The following is a 17308-nucleotide window of genomic DNA, read 5'->3' on the forward strand; positions in this document are numbered from 1 at the left end:
TTTTTAGCTTGAGTGAGTAGATTCCGTTAACGGCATCCTGTCATATATCGTCGAGTGTAAAACACAGTCATGTCAAAAGAGAGGACCTTGTAAAGATCTGATTAATGATTATGAATGTAATTGCATAAACGGGTTTGATGGAACAAATTGCTCAAATTGTCAAGAATGATAGGTCAAACCTTATGAACGTATAGTCTATTCATACTGATCTATTTAGTTTGTGTTCTTTCTTTATATTGAAACGCGGTCTATTTTTTTCTAATGAATTCATCTTTGCTACTCATAGTCGCCCATTTGAGAAGATTCGTGTTATATCTTTGATAAGCATCACAATATGAGAAATAGTGGAAGATCAAATTATAAGATTTATTTCTGTTCAAAGATTTCGTTCTTGAAATTGCAGATATTGATGACTGCTCACCGGATCCCTGTCAAAACAACGGAACCTGTACAGACCTGGTCAACGACTACCACTGCGATTGTGTTCCTGGATTTAATGGGACAAACTGTGAAAACGGTAAGTTCTGATAATGCGGTATTTGTATATCAGATCCAACAGTACAAAATGCAAGGATGAGATTGAAATCTTCAGTTTTACATTGATCAAATCATTTGTTAGGTGATTAAGGTTTGTCAGTTGATAACCTTTTTCCAATTGACTTTAAAAGATATTGACAATGTTCAAAATATACTGCAACATTTGTATATCCATGATCAATCCTGGGAATTGTGTACATTCTTTGCTGTTTTCAGTGAGGTTGTATTTGAAATTGATTTTAGATATCGATGACTGCCAAGCAGAACCTTGTCAAAACAATGGAACCTGTACAGACCTGGTCAACGACTACCAATGTGTTTGTATTGCAGGATTCAATGGGACAAATTGTGAAAACAGTAAGCGCTATGATTACGCACACCATTTTTGTGTGTGGGAATGAAAAAAAGTACAAAACTGATAATTCCTCAAGTGTTTGCTTAATATATCATGATATCGATAACCATTGAAGACACAGGTGTTCTATGAGATCCGTGAAGACCCAAACGTTTGGTTTTATGCCTTTGAATAATAAATTTTGTTCATGAAATTGCAGATATTGACGAGTGTTCCCAAGGTCCCTGTCAAAACAACGGATCTTGTACAGACCTGGTCAACGACTACTATTGCGATTGTGTTCCTGGATTCAACGGAACAAATTGTGAAAACAGTACGTACATATGCACTACATATGCTTTATTTGCTTGAAATGAAACACTATAATAATCCATTTGAACGAGCTCGTATGTAGTTGCTTGTTGATGTTTTCTTCGGCCGTCCACAAAAGTATTTATTTTAGTGTGGGAGCGAATGATTTCGTTTGTCTTTCTGACACATTAGGTTTCGAAGATGTACATAATTTAGGTTGAGATATCAAGATTTTGAGACTGTGTTATCAAAAGTAAACGGTAAACTCTTATTCGGAATTGCAGTGATCAATGAGTGCTTGCCAGGTATTTGTCTAAACAACGGGACTTGTACAGACCTTGTGAATGACTACCAGTGCGACTGCGTTTCTGGATTTAATGGAACAAATTGTGAAAATAGTACGTACAGCTAATCCTATACTCAGTACATGTACATTGTATTTGTTGAAGATGAAAGGGCACTTAAGTTTGAGTCAGTTTTTGTATGTACCTTGTTCTTCATTTTGGTCCGTTTAAAATTTTGAATGCTGGCTTTGGTTGGTGAGAAGATTTTCAAAACGAGGTATGGAAGATGTGGCATTTGTATTTTTTAGCTTGAGTGAGTAGATTCCGTTAACGGCATCCTGTCATATATCGTCGAGTGTAAAACACAGTCATGTCAAAAGAGAGGACCTTGTAAAGATCTGATTAATGATTATGAATGTAATTGCATAAACGGGTTTGATGGAACAAATTGCTCAAATTGTCAAGAATGATAGGTCAAACCTTATGAACGTATAGTCTATTCATACTGATCTATTTAGTTTGTGTTCTTTCTTTATATTGAAACGCGGTCTATTTTTTTCTAATGAATTCATCTTTGCTACTCTTAGTCGCCCATTTGAGAAGATTCGTGTTATATCTTTGATAAGCATCACAATATGAGAAATAGTGGAAGATCAAATTATAAGATTTATTTCTGTTCAAAGATTTCGTTCTTGAAATTGCAGATATTGATGACTGCTCACCGGATCCCTGTCAAAACAACGGAACCTGTACAGACCTGGTCAACGACTACCACTGCGATTGTGTTCCTGGATTTAATGGGACAAACTGTGAAAACGGTAAGTTCTGATAATGCGGTATTTGTATCAGATCCAACAGTACAAAATGCAAGGATGAGATTGAAATCTTCAGTTTTACATTGATCAAATCATTTGTTAGGTGATTAAGGTTTGTCAGTTGATAACCTTTTTCCAATTGACTTTAAAAGATATTGACAATGTTCAAAATATACTGCAACATTTGTATATCCATGATCAATCCTGGGAATTGTGTACATTCTTTGCTGTTTTCAGTGAGGTTGTATTTGAAATTGATTTTAGATATCGATGACTGCCAAGCAGAACCTTGTCAAAACAATGGAACCTGTACAGACCTGGTCAACGACTACCAATGTGTTTGTATTGCAGGATTCAATGGGACAAATTGTGAAAACAGTAAGCGCTATGATTACGCACTCCATTTTTGTGTGTGGGAATGAAAAAAAGTACAAAACTGATGGTTCCTCACGTGTTTGCTTTATATATCATGATATCGATAACCATTGAAGACACAGGTGTTCTATGAGATCCGTGAAGACCCAAACGTTTGGTTTTATGCCTTTGAATAAAAAATTTTGTTCATGAAATTGCAGATATTGACGAGTGTTCCCAAGGTCCCTGTCAAAACAACGGATCTTGTACAGACCTGGTCAACGACTACTATTGCGATTGTGTTCCTGGATTCAACGGAACAAATTGTGAAAACAGTACGTACATATGCACTACATATGCTTTATTTGCTTGAAATGAAACACTATAATAATCCATTTGAACGAGCTCGTATGTAGTTGCTTGTTGATGTTTTCTTCGGCCGTCCACAAAAGTATTTATTTTAGTGTGGGAGCGAATGATTTCGTTTGTCTTTCTGACACATTAGGTTTCGAAGATGTACATAATTTAGGTTGAGATATCAAGATTTTGAGACTGTGTTATCAAAAGTAAACGGTAAACTCTTATTCGGAATTGCAGTGATCAATGAGTGCTTGCCAGGTATTTGTCTAAACAACGGAACTTGTACAGACCTTGTGAATGACTACCAGTGCGACTGCGTTTCTGGATTTAATGGAACAAATTGTGAAAATAGTACGTACAGCTAATCCTATACTCAGTACATGTACATTGTATTTGTTGAAGATGAAAGGGCACTTAAGTTTGAGTCAGTTTTTGTATGTACCTTGTTCTTCATTTTGGTCCGTTTAAAATTTTGAATGCTGGCTTTGGTTGGTGAGAAGATTTTCAAAACGAGGTATGGAAGATGTGGCATTTGTATTTTTTAGCTTGAGTGAGTAGATTCCGTTAACGGCATCCTGTCATATATCGTCGAGTGTAAAACACAGTCATGTCAAAACAGAGGACCTTGTAAAGATCTGCTTAATGATTATGAATGTAATTGCATAGACGGGTTTGATGGAACAAATTGCTCAAATTGTCAAGAATGATAGGTCAAACCTTATGAACGTATAGTCTATTCATACTGATCTATTTAGTTTGTGTTCTTTCTTTATATTGAAACGCGGTCTATTTTTTTCTAATGAATTCATCTTTGCTACTCATAGTCGCCCATTTGAGAAGATTCGTGTTATATCTTTGATAAGCATCACAATATGAGAAATAGTGGAAGATCAAATTATAAGATTTATTTCTGTTCAAAGATTTCGTTCTTGAAATTGCAGATATTGATGACTGCTCACCGGATCCCTGTCAAAACAACGGAACCTGTACAGACCTGGTCAACGACTACCACTGCGATTGTGTTCCTGGATTTAATGGGACAAACTGTGAAAACGGTAAGTTCTGATAATGCGGTATTTGTATATCAGATCCAACAGTACAAAATGCAAGGATGAGATTGAAATCTTCAGTTTTACATTGATCAAATCATTTGTTAGGTGATTAAGGTTTGTCAGTTGATAACCTTTTTCCAATTGACTTTAAAAGATATTGACAATGTTCAAAATATACTGCAACATTTGTATATCCATGATCAATCCTGGGAATTGTGTACATTCTTTGCTGTTTTCAGTGAGGTTGTATTTGAAATTGATTTTAGATATCGATGACTGCCAAGCAGAACCTTGTCAAAACAATGGAACCTGTACAGACCTGGTCAACGACTACCAATGTGTTTGTATTGCAGGATTCAATGGGACAAATTGTGAAAACAGTAAGCGCTATGATTACGCACACCATTTTTGTGTGTGGGAATGAAAAAAAGTACAAAACTGATAATTCCTCAAGTGTTTGCTTAATATATCATGATATCGATAACCATTGAAGACACAGGTGTTCTATGAGATCCGTGAAGACCCAAACGTTTGGTTTTATGCCTTTGAATAATAAATTTTGTTCATGAAATTGCAGATATTGACGAGTGTTCCCAAGGTCCCTGTCAAAACAACGGATCTTGTACAGACCTGGTCAACGACTACTATTGCGATTGTGTTCCTGGATTCAACGGAACAAATTGTGAAAACAGTACGTACATATGCACTACATATGCTTTATTTGCTTGAAATGAAACACTATAATAATCCATTTGAACGAGCTCGTATGTAGTTGCTTGTTGATGTTTTCTTCGGCCGTCCACAAAAGTATTTATTTTAGTGTGGGAGCGAATGATTTCGTTTGTCTTTCTGACACATTAGGTTTCGAAGATGTACATAATTTAGGTTGAGATATCAAGATTTTGAGACTGTGTTATCAAAAGTAAACGGTAAACTCTTATTCGGAATTGCAGTGATCAATGAGTGCTTGCCAGGTATTTGTCTAAACAACGGGACTTGTACAGACCTTGTGAATGACTACCAGTGCGACTGCGTTTCTGGATTTAATGGAACAAATTGTGAAAATAGTACGTACAGCTAATCCTATACTCAGTACATGTACATTGTATTTGTTGAAGATGAAAGGGCACTTAAGTTTGAGTCAGTTTTTGTATGTACCTTGTTCTTCATTTTGGTCCGTTTAAAATTTTGAATGCTGGCTTTGGTTGGTGAGAAGATTTTCAAAACGAGGTATGGAAGATGTGGCATTTGTATTTTTTAGCTTGAGTGAGTAGATTCCGTTAACGGCATCCTGTCATATATCGTCGAGTGTAAAACACAGTCATGTCAAAAGAGAGGACCTTGTAAAGATCTGATTAATGATTATGAATGTAATTGCATAAACGGGTTTGATGGAACAAATTGCTCAAATTGTCAAGAATGATAGGTCAAACCTTATGAACGTATAGTCTATTCATACTGATCTATTTAGTTTGTGTTCTTTCTTTATATTGAAACGCGGTCTATTTTTTTCTAATGAATTCATCTTTGCTACTCTTAGTCGCCCATTTGAGAAGATTCGTGTTATATCTTTGATAAGCATCACAATATGAGAAATAGTGGAAGATCAAATTATAAGATTTATTTCTGTTCAAAGATTTCGTTCTTGAAATTGCAGATATTGATGACTGCTCACCGGATCCCTGTCAAAACAACGGAACCTGTACAGACCTGGTCAACGACTACCACTGCGATTGTGTTCCTGGATTTAATGGGACAAACTGTGAAAACGGTAAGTTCTGATAATGCGGTATTTGTATCAGATCCAACAGTACAAAATGCAAGGATGAGATTGAAATCTTCAGTTTTACATTGATCAAATCATTTGTTAGGTGATTAAGGTTTGTCAGTTGATAACCTTTTTCCAATTGACTTTAAAAGATATTGACAATGTTCAAAATATACTGCAACATTTGTATATCCATGATCAATCCTGGGAATTGTGTACATTCTTTGCTGTTTTCAGTGAGGTTGTATTTGAAATTGATTTTAGATATCGATGACTGCCAAGCAGAACCTTGTCAAAACAATGGAACCTGTACAGACCTGGTCAACGACTACCAATGTGTTTGTATTGCAGGATTCAATGGGACAAATTGTGAAAACAGTAAGCGCTATGATTACGCACTCCATTTTTGTGTGTGGGAATGAAAAAAAGTACAAAACTGATGGTTCCTCACGTGTTTGCTTTATATATCATGATATCGATAACCATTGAAGACACAGGTGTTCTATGAGATCCGTGAAGACCCAAACGTTTGGTTTTATGCCTTTGAATAAAAAATTTTGTTCATGAAATTGCAGATATTGACGAGTGTTCCCAAGGTCCCTGTCAAAACAACGGATCTTGTACAGACCTGGTCAACGACTACTATTGCGATTGTGTTCCTGGATTCAACGGAACAAATTGTGAAAACAGTACGTACATATGCACTACATATGCTTTATTTGCTTGAAATGAAACACTATAATAATCCATTTGAACGAGCTCGTATGTAGTTGCTTGTTGATGTTTTCTTCGGCCGTCCACAAAAGTATTTATTTTAGTGTGGGAGCGAATGATTTCGTTTGTCTTTCTGACACATTAGGTTTCGAAGATGTACATAATTTAGGTTGAGATATCAAGATTTTGAGACTGTGTTATCAAAAGTAAACGGTAAACTCTTATTCGGAATTGCAGTGATCAATGAGTGCTTGCCAGGTATTTGTCTAAACAACGGAACTTGTACAGACCTTGTGAATGACTACCAGTGCGACTGCGTTTCTGGATTTAATGGAACAAATTGTGAAAATAGTACGTACAGCTAATCCTATACTCAGTACATGTACATTGTATTTGTTGAAGATGAAAGGGCACTTAAGTTTGAGTCAGTTTTTGTATGTACCTTGTTCTTCATTTTGGTCCGTTTAAAATTTTGAATGCTGGCTTTGGTTGGTGAGAAGATTTTCAAAACGAGGTATGGAAGATGTGGCATTTGTATTTTTTAGCTTGAGTGAGTAGATTCCGTTAACGGCATCCTGTCATATATCGTCGAGTGTAAAACACAGTCATGTCAAAACAGAGGACCTTGTAAAGATCTGCTTAATGATTATGAATGTAATTGCATAGACGGGTTTGATGGAACAAATTGCTCAAATTGTCAAGAATGATAGGTCAAACCTTATGAACGTATAGTCTATTCATACTGATCTATTTAGTTTGTGTTCTTTCTTTATATTGAAACGCGGTCTATTTTTTTCTAATGAATTCATCTTTGCTACTCATAGTCGCCCATTTGAGAAGATTCGTGTTATATCTTTGATAAGCATCACAATATGAGAAATAGTGGAAGATCAAATTATAAGATTTATTTCTGTTCAAAGATTTCGTTCTTGAAATTGCAGATATTGATGACTGCTCACCGGATCCCTGTCAAAACAACGGAACCTGTACAGACCTGGTCAACGACTACCACTGCGATTGTGTTCCTGGATTTAATGGGACAAACTGTGAAAACGGTAAGTTCTGATAATGCGGTATTTGTATATCAGATCCAACAGTACAAAATGCAAGGATGAGATTGAAATCTTCAGTTTTACATTGATCAAATCATTTGTTAGGTGATTAAGGTTTGTCAGTTGATAACCTTTTTCCAATTGACTTTAAAAGATATTGACAATGTTCAAAATATACTGCAACATTTGTATATCCATGATCAATCCTGGGAATTGTGTACATTCTTTGCTGTTTTCAGTGAGGTTGTATTTGAAATTGATTTTAGATATCGATGACTGCCAAGCAGAACCTTGTCAAAACAATGGAACCTGTACAGACCTGGTCAACGACTACCAATGTGTTTGTATTGCAGGATTCAATGGGACAAATTGTGAAAACAGTAAGCGCTATGATTACGCACACCATTTTTGTGTGTGGGAATGAAAAAAAGTACAAAACTGATGATTCCTCAAGTGTTTGCTTAATATATCATGATATCGATAACCATTGAAGACACAGGTGTTCTATGAGATCCGTGAAGACCCAAACGTTTGGTTTTATGCCTTTGAATAATAAATTTTGTTCATGAAATTGCAGATATTGACGAGTGTTCCCAAGGTCCCTGTCAAAACAACGGATCTTGTACAGACCTGGTCAACGACTACTATTGCGATTGTGTTCCTGGATTCAACGGAACAAATTGTGAAAACAGTACGTACATATGCACTACATATGCTTTATTTGCTTGAAATGAAACACTATAATAATCCATTTGAACGAGCTCGTATGTAGTTGCTTGTTGATGTTTTCTTCGGCCGTCCACAAAAGTATTTATTTTAGTGTGGGAGCGAATGATTTCGTTTGTCTTTCTGACACATTAGGTTTCGAAGATGTACATAATTTAGGTTGAGATATCAAGATTTTGAGACTGTGTTATCAAAAGTAAACGGTAAACTCTTATTCGGAATTGCAGTGATCAATGAGTGCTTGCCAGGTATTTGTCTAAACAACGGGACTTGTACAGACCTTGTGAATGACTACCAGTGCGACTGCGTTTCTGGATTTAATGGAACAAATTGTGAAAATAGTACGTACAGCTAATCCTATACTCAGTACATGTACATTGTATTTGTTGAAGATGAAAGGGCACTTAAGTTTGAGTCAGTTTTTGTATGTACCTTGTTCTTCATTTTGGTCCGTTTAAAATTTTGAATGCTGGCTTTGGTTGGTGAGAAGATTTTCAAAACGAGGTATGGAAGATGTGGCATTTGTATTTTTTAGCTTGAGTGAGTAGATTCCGTTAACGGCATCCTGTCATATATCGTCGAGTGTAAAACACAGTCATGTCAAAAGAGAGGACCTTGTAAAGATCTGATTAATGATTATGAATGTAATTGCATAAACGGGTTTGATGGAACAAATTGCTCAAATTGTCAAGAATGATAGGTCAAACCTTATGAACGTATAGTCTATTCATACTGATCTATTTAGTTTGTGTTCTTTCTTTATATTGAAACGCGGTCTATTTTTTTCTAATGAATTCATCTTTGCTACTCATAGTCGCCCATTTGAGAAGATTCGTGTTATATCTTTGATAAGCATCACAATATGAGAAATAGTGGAAGATCAAATTATAAGATTTATTTCTGTTCAAAGATTTCGTTCTTGAAATTGCAGATATTGATGACTGCTCACCGGATCCCTGTCAAAACAACGGAACCTGTACAGACCTGGTCAACGACTACCACTGCGATTGTGTTCCTGGATTTAATGGGACAAACTGTGAAAACGGTAAGTTCTGATAATGCGGTATTTGTATATCAGATCCAACAGTACCAAATGCAAGGATGAGATTGAAATCTTCAGTTTTACATTGATCAAATCATTTGTTAGGTGATTAAGGTTTGTCAGTTGATAACCTTTTTCCAATTGACTTTAAAAGATATTGACAATGTTCAAAATATACTGCAACATTTGTATATCCATGATCAATCCTGGGAATTGTGTACATTCTTTGCTGTTTTCAGTGAGGTTGTATTTGAAATTGATTTTAGATATCGATGACTGCCAAGCAGAACCTTGTCAAAACAATGGAACCTGTACAGACCTGGTCAACGACTACCAATGTGTTTGTATTGCAGGATTCAATGGGACAAATTGTGAAAACAGTAAGCGCTATGATTACGCACACCATTTTTGTGTGTGGGAATGAAAAAAAGTACAAAACTGATAATTCCTCAAGTGTTTGCTTAATATATCATGATATCGATAACCATTGAAGACACAGGTGTTCTATGAGATCCGTGAAGACCCAAACGTTTGGTTTTATGCCTTTGAATAATAAATTTTGTTCATGAAATTGCAGATATTGACGAGTGTTCCCAAGGTCCCTGTCAAAACAACGGATCTTGTACAGACCTGGTCAACGACTACTATTGCGATTGTGTTCCTGGATTCAACGGAACAAATTGTGAAAACAGTACGTACATATGCACTACATATGCTTTATTTGCTTGAAATGAAACACTATAATAATCCATTTGAACGAGCTCGTATGTAGTTGCTTGTTGATGTTTTCTTCGGCCGTCCACAAAAGTATTTATTTTAGTGTGGGAGCGAATGATTTCGTTTGTCTTTCTGACACATTAGGTTTCGAAGATGTACATAATTTAGGTTGAGATATCAAGATTTTGAGACTGTGTTATCAAAAGTAAACGGTAAACTCTTATTCGGAATTGCAGTGATCAATGAGTGCTTGCCAGGTATTTGTCTAAACAACGGGACTTGTACAGACCTTGTGAATGACTACCAGTGCGACTGCGTTTCTGGATTTAATGGAACAAATTGTGAAAATAGTACGTACAGCTAATCCTATACTCAGTACATGTACATTGTATTTGTTGAAGATGAAAGGGCACTTAAGTTTGAGTCAGTTTTTGTATGTACCTTGTTCTTCATTTTGGTCCGTTTAAAATTTTGAATGCTGGCTTTGGTTGGTGAGAAGATTTTCAAAACGAGGTATGGAAGATGTGGCATTTGTATTTTTTAGCTTGAGTGAGTAGATTCCGTTAACGGCATCCTGTCATATATCGTCGAGTGTAAAACACAGTCATGTCAAAAGAGAGGACCTTGTAAAGATCTGATTAATGATTATGAATGTAATTGCATAAACGGGTTTGATGGAACAAATTGCTCAAATTGTCAAGAATGATAGGTCAAACCTTATGAACGTATAGTCTATTCATACTGATCTATTTAGTTTGTGTTCTTTCTTTATATTGAAACGCGGTCTATTTTTTTCTAATGAATTCATCTTTGCTACTCATAGTCGCCCATTTGAGAAGATTCGTGTTATATCTTTGATAAGCATCACAATATGAGAAATAGTGGAAGATCAAATTATAAGATTTATTTCTGTTCAAAGATTTCGTTCTTGAAATTGCAGATATTGATGACTGCTCACCGGATCCCTGTCAAAACAACGGAACCTGTACAGACCTGGTCAACGACTACCACTGCGATTGTGTTCCTGGATTTAATGGGACAAACTGTGAAAACGGTAAGTTCTGATAATGCGGTATTTGTATATCAGATCCAACAGTACCAAATGCAAGGATGAGATTGAAATCTTCAGTTTTACATTGATCAAATCATTTGTTAGGTGATTAAGGTTTGTCAGTTGATAACCTTTTTCCAATTGACTTTAAAAGATATTGACAATGTTCAAAATATACTGCAACATTTGTATATCCATGATCAATCCTGGGAATTGTGTACATTCTTTGCTGTTTTCAGTGAGGTTGTATTTGAAATTGATTTTAGATATCGATGACTGCCAAGCAGAACCTTGTCAAAACAATGGAACCTGTACAGACCTGGTCAACGACTACCAATGTGTTTGTATTGCAGGATTCAATGGGACAAATTGTGAAAACAGTAAGCGCTATGATTACGCACACCATTTTTGTGTGTGGGAATGAAAAAAAGTACAAAACTGATAATTCCTCAAGTGTTTGCTTAATATATCATGATATCGATAACCATTGAAGACACAGGTGTTCTATGAGATCCGTGAAGACCCAAACGTTTGGTTTTATGCCTTTGAATAATAAATTTTGTTCATGAAATTGCAGATATTGACGAGTGTTCCCAAGGTCCCTGTCAAAACAACGGATCTTGTACAGACCTGGTCAACGACTACTATTGCGATTGTGTTCCTGGATTCAACGGAACAAATTGTGAAAACAGTACGTACATATGCACTACATATGCTTTATTTGCTTGAAATGAAACACTATAATAATCCATTTGAACGAGCTCGTATGTAGTTGCTTGTTGATGTTTTCTTCGGCCGTCCACAAAAGTATTTATTTTAGTGTGGGAGCGAATGATTTCGTTTGTCTTTCTGACACATTAGGTTTCGAAGATGTACATAATTTAGGTTGAGATATCAAGATTTTGAGACTGTGTTATCAAAAGTAAACGGTAAACTCTTATTCGGAATTGCAGTGATCAATGAGTGCTTGCCAGGTATTTGTCTAAACAACGGGACTTGTACAGACCTTGTGAATGACTACCAGTGCGACTGCGTTTCTGGATTTAATGGAACAAATTGTGAAAATAGTACGTACAGCTAATCCTATACTCAGTACATGTACATTGTATTTGTTGAAGATGAAAGGGCACTTAAGTTTGAGTCAGTTTTTGTATGTACCTTGTTCTTCATTTTGGTCCGTTTAAAATTTTGAATGCTGGCTTTGGTTGGTGAGAAGATTTTCAAAACGAGGTATGGAAGATGTGGCATTTGTATTTTTTAGCTTGAGTGAGTAGATTCCGTTAACGGCATCCTGTCATATATCGTCGAGTGTAAAACACAGTCATGTCAAAAGAGAGGACCTTGTAAAGATCTGATTAATGATTATGAATGTAATTGCATAAACGGGTTTGATGGAACAAATTGCTCAAATTGTCAAGAATGATAGGTCAAACCTTATGAACGTATAGTCTATTCATACTGATCTATTTAGTTTGTGTTCTTTCTTTATATTGAAACGCGGTCTATTTTTTTCTAATGAATTCATCTTTGCTACTCATAGTCGCCCATTTGAGAAGATTCGTGTTATATCTTTGATAAGCATCACAATTTGAGAAATAGTGGAAGATCAAATTATAAGATTTATTTCTGTTCAAAGATTTCGTTCTTGAAATTGCAGATATTGATGACTGCTCACCGGATCCCTGTCAAAACAACGGAACCTGTACAGACCTGGTCAACGACTACCACTGCGATTGTGTTCCTGGATTTAATGGGACAAACTGTGAAAACGGTAAGTTCTGATAATGCGGTATTTGTATATCAGATCCAACAGTACAAAATGCAAGGATGAGATTGAAATCTTCAGTTTTACATTGATCAAATCATTTGTTAGGTGATTAAGGTTTGTCAGTTGATAACCTTTTTCCAATTGACTTTAAAAGATATTGACAATGTTCAAAATATACTGCAACATTTGTATATCCATGATCAATCCTGGGAATTGTGTACATTCTTTGCTGTTTTCAGTGAGGTTGTATTTGAAATTGATTTTAGATATCGATGACTGCCAAGCAGAACCTTGTCAAAACAATGGAACCTGTACAGACCTGGTCAACGACTACCAATGTGTTTGTATTGCAGGATTCAATGGGACAAATTGTGAAAACAGTAAGCGCTATGATTACGTACACCATTTTTGTGTGTGGGAATGAAAAAAAGTACAAAACTGATAATTCCTCAAGTGTTTGCTTAATATACAGTGGTAACAACGTTATTGTTGACAAGCCAATCGTGTTTAATAGTTCGTGTAACGTGGGTGATCGTTCGTGTAACGTGCGGGATCGTGCGTGTATCAGGAAAAATGGTTTGCGTTTATTACCGTGCGTGTTCGTGCGTGATCGTGCGTTTTTTTCGTTTTGTAACTTTCTTTACGGAATGCCAGGATTTATTCTAAATTCAAAGACAAGTAGTTTTTTTTGTAAAACAATGTTAATTTAAGACTTTTTTTTATATAAGTACATTGACAGTTGTTAACATTCATTCTCTCTTTCTTCGTTAAATACATTTTTTTTATTTCCATAGCTCATTCAATCCTTTGTTCGGTCGAGTTAGTTTTGCTTAATTTTATAATCAGCCTATATCAAGCATCAATTGTGTCTTGACAAATAATTTCAATCATATTAGCAAAAGCGACACGTTGAATGAAAGCGGCCAAGCTTACCCATTCCCCGTTTTAAACTAAACGATTATACCCATCGTGTTTTTTTTTTCAAATGAGAATATAGTACGCATTATTATTTAGTAGACTGTATAAAAAATTGTTTAGACGCTTTAAAATTTAGAATAAATAGAAATAAATCAATTATGTACTGTAAATTATGAAAATATTGGATGTGAAATATCGAAATTCTATGGAACAAGGTAACAAATTTACCTGTATCCCGCATAATTTAATCGTACGTAAGAGAATTAAATTACATAAACACTCAACTCGTAGATGTATGTCAATAATTTCGTGTGGTTTATGCATTATCTTCATTTCTATTACACATAATTTTCTTTAACTTATGATAGACGTTATTCGTTATGGAGACAAAAAAATCAATTTGTGTGTGAATCCTTTATATTTGTGAATGGATGTGTAAAAGTGTTAACTCGTAAAATACAAAACAGTGCATGCCTAAAGTACATGCTGCTTTTCAATAACACACAAACATAAAGCAATACAAATTAAAGTAATACGTTTCCTTAATTCAAATCTTAAAAAATAATTTTGATTTTGCGTGTTTAATGGTGTAGAATCGTTTGGTTGCGTGTTTTATCGTTTTTGTTCGTGTATCGTGAAGATTCAGTAAGTTAGTGATCGTCCGTGTATCGTGCGTGATCGTTCGTGTATCGTGCGTGATCGTTCGTGTATCAGAATCGTGCGTGTCGTTTGTCAACAATAACGTTGCTACCACTGTATCATGATATCGATAACCATTGAAGACACAGGTGTTCTATGAGATCCGTGAAGACCCAAACGTTTGGTTTTATGCCTTTGAATAATAAATTTTGTTCATGAAATTGCAGATATTGACGAGTGTTCCCAAGGTCCCTGTCAAAACAACGGATCTTGTACAGACCTGGTCAACGACTACTATTGCGATTGTGTTCCTGGATTCAACGGAACAAATTGTGAAAACAGTACGTACATATGCACTACATATGCTTTATTTGCTTGAAATGAAACACTATAATAATCCATTTGAACGAGCTCGTATGTAGTTGCTTGTTGATGTTTTCTTCGGCCGTCCACAAAAGTATTTATTTTAGTGTGGGAGCGAATGATTTCGTTTGTCTTTCTGACACATTAGGTTTCGAAGATGTACATAATTTAGGTTGAGATATCAAGATTTTGAGACTGTGTTATCAAAAGTAAACGGTAAACTCTTATTCGGAATTGCAGTGATCAATGAGTGCTTGCCAGGTATTTGTCTAAACAACGGAACTTGTACAGACCTTGTGAATGACTACCAGTGCGACTGCGTTTCTGGATTTAATGGAACAAATTGTGAAAATAGTACGTACAGCTAATCCTATACTCAGTACATGTACATTGTATTTGTTGAAGATGAAAGGGCACTTAAGTTTGAGTCAGTTTTTGTATGTACCTTGTTCTTCATTTTGGTCCGTTTAAAATTTTGAATGCTGGCTTTGGTTGGTGAGAAGATTTTCAAAACGAGGTATGGAAGATGTGGCATTTGTATTTTTTAGCTTGAGTGAGTAGATTCCGTTAACGGCATCCTGTCATATATCGTCGAGTGTAAAACACAGTCATGTCAAAACAGAGGACCTTGTAAAGATCTGCTTAATGATTATGAATGTAATTGCATAGACGGGTTTGATGGAACAAATTGCTCAAATTGTCAAGAATGATAGGTCAAACCTTATGAACGTATAGTCTATTCATACTGATCTATTTAGTTTGTGTTCTTTCTTTATATTGAAACGCGGTCTATTTTTTTCTAATGAATTCATCTTTGCTACTCTTAGTCGCCCATTTGAGAAGATTCGTGTTATATCTTTGATAAGCATCACAATATGAGAAATAGTGGAAGATCAAATTATAAGATTTATTTCTGTTCAAAGATTTCGTTCTTGAAATTGCAGATATTGATGACTGCTCACCGGATCCCTGTCAAAACAACGGAACCTGTACAGACCTGGTCAACGACTACCACTGCGATTGTGTTCCTGGATTTAATGGGACAAACTGTGAAAACGGTAAGTTCTGATAATGCGGTATTTGTATCAGATCCAACAGTACAAAATGCAAGGATGAGATTGAAATCTTCAGTTTTACATTGATCAAATCATTTGTTAGGTGATTAAGGTTTGTCAGTTGATAACCTTTTTCCAATTGACTTTAAAAGATATTGACAATGTTCAAAATATACTGCAACATTTGTATATCCATGATCAATCCTGGGAATTGTGTACATTCTTTGCTGTTTTCAGTGAGGTTGTATTTGAAATTGATTTTAGATATCGATGACTGCCAAGCAGAACCTTGTCAAAACAATGGAACCTGTACAGACCTGGTCAACGACTACCAATGTGTTTGTATTGCAGGATTCAATGGGACAAATTGTGAAAACAGTAAGCGCTATGATTACGCACTCCATTTTTGTGTGTGGGAATAAAAAAAAGTACAAAACTGATAATTCCTCAAGTGTTTGCTTAATATATCATGATATCGATAACCATTGAAGACACAGGTGTTCTATGAGATCCGTGAAGACCCAAACGTTTGGTTTTATGCCTTTGAATAATAAATTTTGTTCATGAAATTGCAGATATTGACGAGTGTTCCCAAGGTCCCTGTCAAAACAACGGATCTTGTACAGACCTGGTCAACGACTACTATTGCGATTGTGTTCCTGGATTCAACGGAACAAATTGTGAAAACAGTACGTACATATGCACTACATATGCTTTATTTGCTTGAAATGAAACACTATAATAATCCATTTGAACGAGCTCGTATGTAGTTGCTTGTTGATGTTTTCTTCGGCCGTCCACAAAAGTATTTATTTTAGTGTGGGAGCGAATGATTTCGTTTGTCTTTCTGACACATTAGGTTTCGAAGATGTACATAATTTAGGTTGAGATATCAAGATTTTGAGACTGTGTTATCAAAAGTAAACGGTAAACTCTTATTCGGAATTGCAGTGATCAATGAGTGCTTGCCAGGTATTTGTCTAAACAACGGGACTTGTACAGACTTTGTGAATGACTACCAGTGCGACTGCGTTTCTGGATTTAATGGAACAAATTGTGAAAATAGTACGTACAGCTAATCCTATACTCAGTACATGTACATTGTATTTGTTGAAGATGAAAGGGCACTTAAGTTTGAGTCAGTTTTTGTATGTACCTTGTTCTTCATTTTGGTCCGTTTAAAATTTTGAATGCTGGCTTTGGTTGGTGAGAAGATTTTCAAAACGAGGTATGGAAGATGTGACATTTGTATTTTTTAGCTTGAGTGAGTAGATTCCGTTAACGGCATCCTGTCATATATCGTCGAGTGTAAAACACAGTCATGTCAAAACAGAGGACCTTGTAAAGATCTGATTAATGATTATGAATGTAATTGCATAAACGGGTTTGATGGAACAAATTGCTCGAATTGTCAAGAATGATAGGTCAAACCTTATGAACGTATAGT

The 17308-nt window shown here is 35.6% G+C and overlaps 1 protein-coding gene across 1 annotated transcript; it reads left to right on the forward strand.

Moving 5' to 3' along the window:
• Positions 1-11389: 11389 nt before the first annotated feature.
• Positions 11390-13310, forward strand: LOC128163168 (fibropellin-3-like). The gene is made up of 5 exons (XM_052826700.1): positions 11390-11498; positions 11696-11809; positions 12072-12185; positions 12776-12889; positions 13153-13310. Coding segments are annotated over exons 2-5 (387 nt in total). The 5' UTR covers positions 11390-11498; positions 11696-11808.
• The last annotated feature ends 3998 nt before the right edge of the window (positions 13311-17308 follow it).

This window comes from Crassostrea angulata, chromosome 9, assembly GCF_025612915.1.
Source record: "Crassostrea angulata isolate pt1a10 chromosome 9, ASM2561291v2, whole genome shotgun sequence".
Classification (NCBI taxonomy): Eukaryota; Metazoa; Mollusca; class Bivalvia; order Ostreida; family Ostreidae; genus Magallana; species Magallana angulata.